Here is a 12,761-nt window from a genome sequence, read left to right as displayed (position 1 = left end):
TGGAACCTATTGAGTCATCAAGGGTATTATTTTCAAAAGATGCTGATCTAGCTTTAAGCTGTTGATTTCTACCCTGGGTCACAACACTTTTTTCTTTCCTTGCACTGTAGCAGTCATAACATACCTGATTATATCTTATCCTTACATGACAGGAGCAAAAATACAGGGAGAGAGAAGACATTCTGACCACAGGAAACGCAGGGCATTCAGTGCTTGGTGCAAATATGTCAGGCTGCGTCTGGTTTTCTCTGTATAATTGAAGCCCTTGCTTGCCACGGCGGCAAGGCTGCAGTACCAGGCATGCTAACCCATCCTGACCCAAGACTCCTGTCTCAGGTCCTGAGCTGCGAGTATCACTGTGTTCTCCTGAAGCAAAAGCCATGCTGACTTTCTAGAACTACTGCTGTTTATATCAGGCAAGATAGGAAGTAAAAACTCAGGAGCCAAGGCAGCCAAAGGGGGACATGGCCGCAGAAGGAAAGCCAGCTCTACTTTCAGAGAGGAACTCTTTCACTTATTGAAATCTTTTTTTTTTGCATCTTTCCCTTGGTCTAGACGATGCGTACATTGCTTCTCCCAGGTAGCTTAAAACAAAACAAAACGAACAACAAAACAGTGTAGAAACAGCTGGGAATGGAGAAGGTAGAATTGATCTTTACTAGTTCTGAAGTAATGCATTTGCCAGAATATGGTTCATGTGTGTCTTCTATACGTTTACTGTGCTTGTTGATCAGCCTTGAAACTCATGTAGGAAGTCAAGGAAGAAAACTCTTTATGAGTGTTCTTTAAAGAAGCTGGTGGGAGATGAAGTATTGGAAAAAAATCATTTCTGAAGTTACCTGTCTTGGGTGATGGGTAGCGATAGACAAGGTTAATGTTATGAAGAATTTACTCCTAACTTCGTGTTCTACAGATACTGTGCTCTATGTCATGGTAAAGACTGAGAATTAGTTGAAGAATGACCTCCAGTGCCCTGGAGTGGGATTATTATGAATTTGAACCTGTGGAAACCAGTTCTTTAGAATATGCAACTCCAGGGGCAAGTTCCCTCTTGCCTCCTGCCAACCCTGTCAACTCTCATTGGAGCTCTAAGGCCATCTCTGATTGGTCAATGAGCAGTCACATGGGCCCCACCTCAGAAATAGTCCAGGACCCCGTGGCCACAGTAAAAGGCATGAAGGAAGAGAAAAATGAGAAAAACCAGAGAAGCAAGGCTAGGAAGAACCCTGGAAGATCAGAGGGAGAAAAAGAGGTCAGCAATCATTTTGTGCACCTACCCTGTCTTGAGCTTCCTTGCAACATGTCTGCCTGTGGCAGCTGGGAGGGATTCCTCCTGAAGAGGGGCATGGTCCACCCTTGCATGACTGGGGTTTCTCCCATGAGCTTGGCTTTGGAATCTGCCCACATTTGCGCTCACTCTTTTTCGCCATGTAGGAGAGAACACTAAAAGTATTTCAGAACAAAGTTCTAGACCTCAGTGGTTGCAAATCGTTTGAAATCCCAAAGTAAGGAGCACTGACGTCTTAGAAAAATGGAGAGCTGGCGGTTCATGCACTTTGCAGACAGTTGCAGTCCCTTTGGAACACGATTTGCCTGTTCCAAACCGAAGTGCCAACCTGCAAGATTGCTGGGTCTTCAAGTTTCCAGCTTCAGCGCTTTCCTTCTGCTTCTTTCTTTATAGTCAGTCATTCAACAAATACTTCTCAGGTGCCTATACTTGCCAAGGCACTGGGCTCAGTCACTTAGCTTGATGATGCCATAAACACTTAGCTTGATGATGCCATAAAGAGGCAGCCCATCCCACAGAAGCACCTGATCCTTTTTAAGGCCTGTCTTAAGGTCAATTGACTTCACAGGTTGTGAACAGCTCAGGGTGAGCGCAAAAAGCCTTACCAATTTGAGTTCTGCCCCAACCATGCTACCCCAGATTAGCTGGTTATCCCCTGAACTGCACTGGGCCTTAGTTTTTTTTAATTAATAAAATGAGAGAATTAGGTGCCACGGTGCTTGGAGCGTAGTAGAGGATTAATAAATATTTGCTGAATAAATAATGAGTAAATTTTGTTGAGAGGGCCACACTTTTCCTAGCTTTTTTTTTTTTTTCTCCAAAGTTTCAGAATTTCATGGTTGATATTTAGATCATGTAGAAATAAAGATTATGTCAAAGTTGCTGCTTGGGTCTGTTATAAGTACGTAGTGAGGATACATCTTGTTCTTTTCTGTGTCATATTTCAAAGAGGAAATATTTCAAAGGTAAGTTTTAGTTTTATAGGAGGAAGAGTTGATTCACAGGTAATTGACCCTGTTTCAATCAAGAGTCTCAGGTGTTTGCTTATGTTGTGTTCTGGGGGGGGGAGTAGCTCTGAGACAGCCCGCGGTGGTCCTTGGCTTATGTATTTCGTGTCTCTCAGCCTGTGATGCTCACCTTGGCAACTTCAGGGTGACTGGTTTTCATGTACTAGAGAAAGTGTCTCACCCAGTCCTCCAAACCCACCCTACCTGGTGTGAGCAAAGCTAACGGTCCTGCTCAAGGACCACTCAGGGTGGGGAAAGGCTGGCTTTGGCCTTCACAGCCGTGCATATCCGACACCTGAGGCAAGGACCCTGGCTTTGAGCGGGTCTGTGACTGAGGGGTGTGAAGATGGAGGGGAGGCTGTGGCCTGGAGACAGGCAGGGCCAGGAAAGGGGACACGCAAGGAGACACCTGTGCCAGGTGCCTGAGGACCCTTCGTTCCCACCATAGCCTCACCCAGGTCGTCAGGTCTCCTTGCGCGTTTTGCTCGTCCCCCTGGAAATTGACGTTTAAGGGCTGAACTAGAAGTGAGATTTAGCTTCTTGCGTGGAGCTAGAGTTTCACAAAGGAATGTTACCCCCAGGGAAGCAAGTACAGGAGATTCATGCTAAAAGCAAGTAATAAATACTGGTGACATTCTGGCTCCAGAGCTGCCTCAACTCATGATTTAGTGGCAGCCCGTGAAACACAAAAAAGCATTTGACTTGAAGCCAGGCTGAGGTCAGACTGCACCTTGACTTAGCAGCAAGAGTGGCCCACACGGCCCACACTTTATGCAGAACATGCACAGAATGGTTACATTTGGTTACGTAAAAGCGTTGTTCTGATTGGGCCAAGGAGTGCTAGTTAGAATGCCGGCAGCTTGTGGGGATAGTAAAAGGCCTCTAATGACTAGAAATCTGACTGAGTCGGTGTTTACCCTGAAGGAGGGGCTGCAGCCTCACTTCTGTTGCTGAGAACAGGGCACCACATTTCTTATCAGGTCAGTAACAAATTGCACTTGGGGTCCATTTTGGGAAAACCCATCACCATGCTGGTAGAGAAACAGGCAGTCTTGGAGATTCTTATAGAAGTTTTAAAAAGTTAAGACTGGGCAATTTTTCATGATTACTAAGTACACCTCATCTGGAAACACTTCCTAAGTTGTTTGAAGACGACGTGTGATGGCTTCGCACACCTTGTGCAAACACTGACCCAGTGGCCATGTTCTGCTTTTGACTGCATGGCACACAGAAAGGGTCCTCTTTGAGTAAGGGGTCTTGGAAAGGTGGGTGAGAAGAAAACCAAGGCTAAAGCTAATTTGTAATGGGAATAATAGCTTAGGATACCAAGGGGAGGGTTTGGTGACAGAATGCAGTGGACAGTGGATGGAATCATGGTAATGGGAGGGTGGAGGTCTGGATCCATCACTGCAGAATGAACAGTGAGAAAAGCTTCTGAGACATGGACAGTCCCTTTCCTGGTATATTGGTACAGTTTAGACTTTTAATAAATAGCGGTTTTTCCTGATGCTAGAAATTATATGTGTAAAATGTTGGAAAGTATTAAAAAGTATAAGGAAGAAAATAAAAATCATTTCCCCTCATGTTTCTTTTTTTGTTTTTGTTTTGGCTGTGTTGGGTCTTTGTTGTTGTGTGCTGGCTTTCTCTAGTTGCGGTGTGCGGGCTTCTCATCGCGGTGGCTTCTCTTGTTGTGGAGCACGGGCTCTAGGTGCGTGGGCTTCAGTAGTTGTGGCACGTGGGCTCAGCAGTTGTGGCTCACGGGCTCTAGAGCACAGGCTCAGTAGTTGTGGCGCACGGGCTTAGTTGCTCCGCGGCATGTGGGATGTTCCCGGACCTAGGGCTCGAACCCATGTCCCCTGCATTGGCAGGTGGATTCTTAACCACTGTGCCACTAGGGAAGTCCCTCCCCTCATGGATTTTTAAAGGGAGATTTTTAAAAATTTTAAGAATGTGAATTTGGTTTTTAAATAGGATTAAGTACTTTTTTACTGTCATAAACTATACATAACATAAAATTGACCATCTTAACCATTTTTAAGTGTACAGTTCAGTGGCATTAAGTACATTCCCATTGTTACAAAACCATCACCACCATCCATCCCCAGAACTTTTTTTTGGATTAAGTGCTTTTAAAGTGCATTGTCATTTGTTACAGGTTCCAGGGATGTAAGTAGAATCAGCATTTGATTAAGGCAGTTTATAGGTAGCAGTGCATCCTTCTTTAAAAATCCTCCATGTTTTCTGTCTTCTAATTGTCTTTCCTCTCTCCAGCTAAGGACCAGGAGTGCCCCAGGGCATGTCCTTTGCCCCTCCAGTGTTCCACCAGAAAACTGTTTATGTAAAACTCTTGCCAACCACATCATAGACCCCAAGAAGGGCAGGGAGGGACCTTGCCTCCTTTCACAGGTGAAGAACCTGAAGTCCAGCAAGCTGACAGGTGTCTCCCAAGGCTATGCGTGACGCACATCTCCTGACCCCCTTGCCCTGCGCCCCTTCCGTCCCACCAGGAGTTTTCCACACCGTTCACGCATCTCCCCATTCAAGCCTGCGCCCCAGGCTGGACTTGATATCCTGAGTGCCTGTCAGAGATAAGATGTGCCCTCAGAGACTTCAGAACTCTCTCTTGCTACAGACTTGACGGTCTTACTTCTGGGGATTTTAGTCCTTCTCTCAACTGCAATTAGGGGAAGAGTCAAGTTCCCTTTGGCGCCCTGACAGAGAAAAAGCAGGTCAGCAATCCCAGGAATCTGATCACAGAGATGGGGGTCAAATGCAGCATAAATCAGCGAGGATGCTGTCCTTAAACATCAGAAGAGGCTTCTGAGAGACGTGCAGTGACAGCCTGAGCCCCTGGCCTCCTCAGATGTCCTAGCGTAACCCCTGCATTGCTCTAGGCCAGGGCCAATCAACACGTACACCCGCTGTCCGGTCGTGAGTGCCACTAGCTGACAGAGCAGGCCAGTGAGTCCTCTGACCCTGGGGAACGGGAGGCCTCCGCAGGGAGTAGAGATTCCAGGCATTGCTGGTTCCATTGCACAGCACACAGCCCAGCCCGCTGACCCAGTCTTCACAGATGTGACAGTCACACTGCCGTCCCCTGGCGTGGCCCTCATCCAGAGGTCGGCTCTGTGGCCCAGGGCTGTTCTGCAGTTGGCTTAGGGTTACCACTGAGTTTGTGAACAAAATGACTCTCCAGGCATGCACTGTCTACTAACCAGCCCACCAAGCCCGGCTGGCGCGCGGTGATGGGGATGTCCCTGTGTCGGGTAGAGGGAGGGAGAGAGTGGTGAGGGGCCGGGGAGGGCTGACTGCTGTCCCTGTCTCCCCACCACCCGCAGGGGGATCAGACCGCCTTGCACCGGGCCACGGTGGTGGGGAACACCGAGGTCATCGCGGTGCTCATCCAGGAGGGCTGTGCTCTGGACCGACAGGACAAGGTGAGGAGGGAAGTGGGACGGGTCAGCCTGAGGACCCTCTTTGGGACCTGCTGAGCTCGTGAGATGCTGTCATTCCTGAGTCAGCTCTCATGCCTTAACATGAGGAAATCGTCCCAGGGTTCCTCTGAAAGAGTATCTGATATTGAATTTTTAAAAAACTCATCCCTCTGTTCTGTGGCAGCAGTGGGCAACCACATAAATATAAATGGTGAAGAAAAAAAGTCTAGAATTAGTGACCTTTGGAGGCCTGGGTGGGGGAAGGGATGTGCCCCAGCCTGTTTCCTTTTTTTTTTTTTTTAAGATAACGGAGTGAGTTAATTTATTTAAACTACACTGGAAGAGAAAATAAGCAAAATCAAGTCTTTAAAAAATCCCAATGACATAGTGTTTTTAAATTGTCAAACCATCTTAAAACATAGGACTTTGCAATTAAGTGCAATCTGGCCTCTGTCCACTTTTTTTAAACAACCTTTTATTACAGTGTAACATACATATACAGAAAGGTGCACAACTAATACGTGTGCAGCTCAGTGAGTTTGCACTGCCTGAGCTCATCTGTGTGAGCCCCCACCTCAAGAAGGAGGTCATTACCAGCACCCAGAAGTGTTCCCACCCGGGACCCCCTTCACTCTTCCTTCTGCTTCCTGCTTCCGGGCCACATATCCGCCACCACCATTCCCATCACCTGGCCTTTGGTACAGCCCTCGAGACCCTAGACTTCCCCTGTGGGTGTCAGCAATGTCAGGCCCGTGGCTTACTGTGTTGAATGAATGTCTAAGCCAGAGCCTGGGCGCAGTTGGACACTGTCCCTGCACTGCCCCCAGCTGACGGCCCTGTGCCTGGCCTGGAACAGCCAGGAGGGCGTTTCCATCTCTCCTCTCTGTGCCCCCGTCCCCTCACCCCTAATCCCAGGTCCCACCCCATGCAGTTCATTGCACTTAATATGTCTTCTTTTAATAGTAAGTTAAGCAAATACAAGCTATGTTTAATGGGTTGATTTCTATTGAAAAACCACCCGTTGAGGACACTCGTTTACCTTATTTACAGATAGATCACTGTTCTCAGTGCCTGCTCATTTGTTTGGGGCCCTGAGGCTTTTGGATTAAACTGGGAGAGATTAGATTTGGGGGAAGAAAAAGGAGCAGTGGAATCTACCTGTCTGCCCTTGGGGCCCTGGAACTTGTGAAGCTGGACTCTTCATTTGCCTGACCTTTGCAGGGTTCTCTCTGGGGCCAGAGCAGAGCAGAGGAGGCCCTCAGGGGCCATAGATGTGGGGAGAAAGGGGCATTGTATCTCCTGATGCTACTTTCTGTTACATATGAGCTGTGCATGGGCCCTGGCGCCTTTCTCACCCTGGGTTCCCGGAGAGACTCAAGCCCTAATGCCTGAAGTCATCCACTGTAATACATCCTAAATCTAGAACGCACCTGGAACGGTACTTGTTAGGTACCGTTTCTGGAAGAGTGGAGAAACTGACCACTCAAATCACTGCCTGGGTTCTGTGGTTCAGGTGAGAAGCCCCGGCGGAGAAAGGCCCCTGCTTGTGCCCTGAAGTACCGTGTGCTCTGTTGACGGCAGTGAGACGGATCGGGCCCAGCTCATGTGCTTTCTCCTGTGTGTGCTCCCCAGGACGGGAACACGGCCCTGCATGAAGCGTCCTGGCACGGTTTCAGCCAGTCTGCCAAGCTGCTCGTTAAAGCGGGAGCCAACGTGCTTGCCAAGAACAAGGTGAGGCCCGGCAGGTGCTAGATCCCCTCGGCCACAGGTGAGGACGCCCGCCTGCCTTCCCGGTGGGAGCCTCCTCTCCCTGAGCAGGGCGAGGGCTCAGGGCCGCGGAACCTGGTGGGAATTGAAAGCTTTTAGCTCCTCGGTGGGAGCGATGCACGGGGTCCACGTGGGGAGGAGGAGGACCTACCTGGGGCCCCGGCCTCCCGTGAGCGCTGCGGCTTCCCTGCTGTCCCGTCGGTCTATGAGTGTGCGGTTGAGGGGGCCAGCCCTGTCTTGCGGGGACAGGAAAGGACAGCAGCCTCTCCTCTCTCGTTGTCCTCTGTCACCCCTCTCTCCTCCGTCCCTCTCCTTCCGTGCTCGTTATTAGTGTGTCCCTGGACTAGTTTAGAAGCTTCACAGCAGACTGGCCCATCTGCCTGGGGCCTCCCCAGAGTGGCCTCGGCCTCTGTTGCTGTTGTCTCTCTGGGAGAGCTTGGCCTGTACCTCCTGCACAGCAGTGTGGGCTCACCATCCCCTCCCGCTGCCCCCTCCCTCGGGGTACCCTGTTCCTTGCTGCCCACTGACCTCCAGCCCAGTCCCCACAGGCCCATCGGGCGGTTTTTTAGCGGGCTCTCTTGGACTGCACACAGCTCTGTGCTGTGTTGACTGGTGAGATGTTTCTCATGGTTCCCTCAGGGGCCGAAAGCTTGAGGAAAGCAGCAAGCCATGCATCGTAACACCTCCAGTAATGCCTGGCTCACTGCCTGGCACGCTGGTGGCTCTCCATTTCTTCCAGGTGGTACATGGTCTGGAACATTATACCAACTCGAAGTAGGTGGTTTCCAGTTAATGGATAGGGAGGCCTAAGCTGGGAGCTAGTAGTCTTTTGTAAGATAACGTGATTCGTTTGTGACACAATTAGGGCTGTAAACCAGCCCTGGTGGGTCTCCACCACGCTCCCTCCTGTCCCCTGCAGGGCCCCAAAAGTATTGTGTGGGAAGCCATGTGTCCTCTCTCTAGATAAAGCAGCAGGGGCTGTTGGAAGCACAGGTGAGGTGCCGTCCCAGAAGAGGGACTTCCATTCTGCACCAGCCACAGCCTCTGCGGAAGCCTCTAGAAGGTCCTTCTCTTTTTTTTTCCCCCAGCTTTATTGAGGTATAATCGACAAATAAAATCGTAAGATATTCAAAGTGTACAACGTGATGATTTGATAATTCCCAGGTGTTAATGAACACATTGATCACCTCACATATTTACCTTTTGTGTGTGTGTGAGAACATTTAAGTTCTCCAATTAACAAGCTTCAATTATAGAAGACAGTGTTATCAGCTGTGGTCACCACGTTATGCATTAGATCCTCAGGCCTTGTTCATCTTACAGCTGAAAGTTTATACCTTTTTCCCAACCTCTGTGTATTTCCCCACACCCCAGCTTCTGGCAGCCACTTTTCTACTCTGTTTCTACCAGTCCATCTTTTTTTTTTAGATTCCACGTAGACGTGAAATCATACGGTATTTGTCTTTCCCTAACTTATTTCACTTGGTGTATTGCCCTAGGTTCACCCATGTTGTTGCAAATGACAGGATTTCTTTCTTTTTTAAAGGCTGAATAATATTCCGTTGTATAAGAAAGGTCCTTACTCGGCAAAGTATAGCAGCCCTTGTCTGGGAGATCAGTACTCATTACTCAGGGTGGGGAAAATGCCTGCTATGTATATCTACCTAGGTCACAGTTGTTTTTAATTTCAGGTTTTGACATTGCAGCCTTTTGCATCTGACGTCTTTCACTTTGTACAGTGGTTTTGAGAGTCTTATATTGTTTCATGTGTGATTAGTTCATTCCTTTTTATTGCTGAGTAACGTTCCATTGTATGGATGTACCATAATCTGTATTCTAACCCATGTCTTTTCATTTTCTTCATCCAAATGCTTTTCAGCATAATTGATTTTTTTTATTGGCAAAGTAAATTTTGGTATATTTCTACAGCCATCAGATTTCTTTTATTTCAGTCATTTATTCAACACATTTAATGACTCCCACGAAACCAGCAGCTTTGAGACAACCTTCTCTATGTGCACTGAGAATCATACCAAGCTAAGCCCTGAGCCTTGCCACAGGGAGCGGAGTGTTTAAAACACGGGCAGACCCTTCATTTTGGAGGACTAAGCTAGCAGTGGTTCTCTACCCGGCTACGCTTTAAAATCTCCCGGGAAACTTTAAAAACACGGGGAGAGGGGAGAAAACCAAACCCACCTGATGACCAGGCCTGGGGTGACCAGCTGTACCGTTTTTTTGCCCTGAGTTGGGGGCGGAGTTTCCCAGCATGCCGGCCTTTCAGTGCCTACACCCAATTGGCCTGGCCCAACCCCCTGGGGCGGGGCCATCAGAGTTGCGTCTGCGCACTGGTCTATTTAAAGGCCCCCCCACCAGGTGACTCCAGACTGCAGCCGCGGGTTGATGACTGACGCACGAGCTCCCGCAACTCTCGGGCTTAGAACTCACCACGTTCCTGGAGGTAACAGCAAGGAAGGAAGACTGCCCAGGCTGGTTAGAGCTAAGGTGGTGAGAGGGGAGTGAGTGACCCAGCAGCACACAGTTTCCCTTTATTTTTAAAAACTCGTTCGTCTTTTTAAAGGGAAGGAATATAAACCATCCTTGAGTATGGGCAGACAGTGCTGTGTGATCCAGACAGGAGTAAAGCAGGCCAGGGAAAAGCCCTAAACAGGCAGGCTGATAGCTCTGAGCCCGCAGCTGCAGGCCTGACGCAGCTTTTAAGCTCAGCAGAACAAACATTGAGCTTATGTATTTAATCTCCTGAGTCCTTGCAGGCAGACACCAAATCACGTTGCCTGTTTCTCTTGTTGCTTTTCTAGGGGTTAGCAGCAGCCTTGCAGGCCTTACTCCCATAGTTTCAAAGAGTTCTCTTGTCAAAAATTCTTTCTGCAACGTTACTGTGGACATGATTCTGACCTTTGGTTGCCATTTTGACCTTGAAGGTAGAGTCCAAAAGCAAGAGGGTCTCCATCTGTGTGGGAAGTGACAGATGCAGTTGTATTATGGCCTGTTGGGTGGAGGCCTTGTCCGTAGTTCAAATTTTGATGTTTCAAGAAAAACCCAAGATTTAAAAAGGCTTGCAAATTCTGTTAACCTTTAGCCTGCAGTGTCGGATGTGGCCTGTTTGCCTTCCTGACCCTGTTGGTAGGGTAGCCAACCAACAGCCACCCTAACACGGCTCTCCTCTGTGTTCCTCTTGTCGCTAAGAGGAACAACCTCGTGCACGTGCACAGCACTCTGCCATTAAGAAGATGCTCCCCTAGGCTCTCCGAATCAATCCTCACAGCCTCAGCATGTAGGAGTCACGCTCCATTTTACAGGTAAGGAATTCAATTAAGAGCCTTGCCCAGTAGCTTGCAACGAGTTAAGTGGCAGAGCCAGGATCTTGGAACCAAGGTTTCTATGAGTGATGTGACTCTTCTGCCCGTTTGGATTCCCAATTAAATGTTCTTGCCACTGAATCCCTGGGACCACCGATCGGGAAGCAGAGAACGTGAGCCTTGACTCTTCTGTGAGTAAGCCTCGGGCCCCGGCAAGGGCCCGCGGAGGAGGGGTTGCTAACGTGTGCTTCCTTCTGTCTGCTTCCCTCCCAGGCGGGGAACACGGCTCTGCACCTGGCCTGCCAGAATAGCCACGCCCAGAGCACACGCGTCCTCCTGCTGGGCGGCTCCCGCGCCGACCTCAAAAATAACGTGGGTGGACAAAACCGACCTCCCCCGCACTGTCTCATGTCGCCTCGGAAAGTAACCCTGCAAGCATGCTAGAGTTCACATGTAGACAGTAAAAAGGGTTCGGGGGCTGCCGAGAAAGTATTCATTTTTTGCTAATTCCTAAGGGGTCCTTTAGGGGGATGGGAAGAGGACTCAACACTCGGAAACACTGCTTTTCTCCCATCCTTGCTCCCTTGCCTCTCAGCCTTGCAGTCTGTTTTATTGCGCACAGCAGGTGTCTCCCATATGAGTTTAGGAACGAAGCTAATTGTTTTCAGGAAGCCTCTGCCCGCAGAGGCTTCCTGAAAACTCTTAGCAAATACTGGTTGATGCTATACCCGGGAGGCCTTCTGATGCTCCATGCCCGGCGTCTACAAATCCATTACTGAGGCATCCTTGGGACGAGCTGATGGGCCAGTAGTTCTTAGAGGTGCCTGACCTACAAGGTGCCGTGGGTATCCCTCCTCCCTCCACAGAGCTGCATTTCCTTCATGAAGCCCGTGTCTCAGCCATGTGACAAGAGAATCTGAGGCTTCTCTCAAAAATGGCTTTAGCCGGGGCCCCTCTGACTGGGGGCAGGCTCATCTAAAGTGGTTCTGAGAATGCTCTGAACTTCAGCTTTGAGCTTGGTTTCTTCTTAATCCGGGGGGAGAAGGTTGTGCTGACGGCCAGCATCTCTAGACAGAACTAGAGCTTGACTGGAAACGCCAGGGGAGCACTGCAGAAGGTCACCACATTGTCTCCAGTTCTGTTTTCTCTCTGGGAGCGGGACTAAGGAAAGTCCTGATCCCGAGTTTTTCTGAATGCCCTGTTTTATGCTCAACGATTGCTTCCTCATCAGCTCCCTAGACTACATTGCTCCCCATGGGATACTGGGGTCCAACTAAAATGGGATGCACTTGAATTTTTTAGAGTACATGCTCTTAAAGTCCAACGGCTCACCCTGCTCTCCTGGCCCTCTCAGCCATGATGGATCTGTGATGGGAAAGTCTCATTTCCAAAGCAGTGCTGTTGGTCTTAATCAGGTTACTCCAGAGCCTTCGGGTCTTAGGAGAGGCTGGGGTCAGCTGAGTCTTAGTAAATGCCAGCTAAGCAGAGCCTCCCTTAGCTCTTGCGAAGGTCTCATGGGGAGCAGGCATCCAGTGTACGAAACCTGAAACAGTCTGCATGGTGGGGAAAAAGCAGGGCTGCGGACAGAAAAGGGCTGTGAGTTGTGGAGTGAGCGTCTGTGATAAAGGAGATGCTTACAATTCAGGCTGTTACCTTCTAAAGAATATATGCTAGCCTGCCAGCTTTTAAAGGATATTTTCTTTTTATCTTCTCTGTTTTGTAACTGCTCAGACTGTGCTTAGAGTTTGATTTCTGTCCGCAGGCAGGCGACACCTGTTTGCACGTTGCTGCGCGCTATAATCACCTGTCCATCATTAAGCTCCTCCTCAGTGCTTTCTGTTCTGTCCATGAAAAGAACCAGGTCAGTGCATGTGTCCTCCCCATGGTTAACCTGCAGGTGTGTTGGCACAGATGGGAGCAGAGGCTGCTGGGGGGCGGTGTCCTTTCC

At 49.2% G+C, this 12,761-nt stretch overlaps 1 protein-coding gene across 3 annotated transcripts in view; it reads left to right on the top strand.

Annotated features, from left to right (window-relative positions):
* Positions 1-12,761, top strand: part of ANKRD6 (ankyrin repeat domain 6) — a 218,659-nt gene that overhangs the window by 148,140 nt on the left and 57,758 nt on the right. For 2 of the 3 annotated variants that reach the window (XM_027090543.1, XM_027090533.1), the window contains exons 4-7: positions 5,634-5,732; positions 7,362-7,460; positions 11,087-11,185; positions 12,576-12,674. In XM_027090543.1, the coding sequence (XP_026946344.1) occupies positions 5,634-5,732; positions 7,362-7,460; positions 11,087-11,185; positions 12,576-12,674 (396 nt within the window). The remainder of the gene's footprint in view (positions 1-5,633; positions 5,733-7,361; positions 7,461-11,086; positions 11,186-12,575; positions 12,675-12,761) is intronic. The other variant, XM_027090553.1, reaches the window with a different exon arrangement.

This window comes from Aethalodelphis obliquidens, unplaced genomic scaffold, assembly GCF_003676395.1.
Source record: "Aethalodelphis obliquidens isolate GAN/ISIS:26980383/991018 unplaced genomic scaffold, ASM367639v1 scaffold3, whole genome shotgun sequence".
In the NCBI taxonomy this organism is placed as follows: domain Eukaryota; kingdom Metazoa; phylum Chordata; class Mammalia; order Artiodactyla; family Delphinidae; genus Aethalodelphis; species Aethalodelphis obliquidens.
This window is presented reverse-complemented; position numbering and strand designations above follow the sequence as displayed.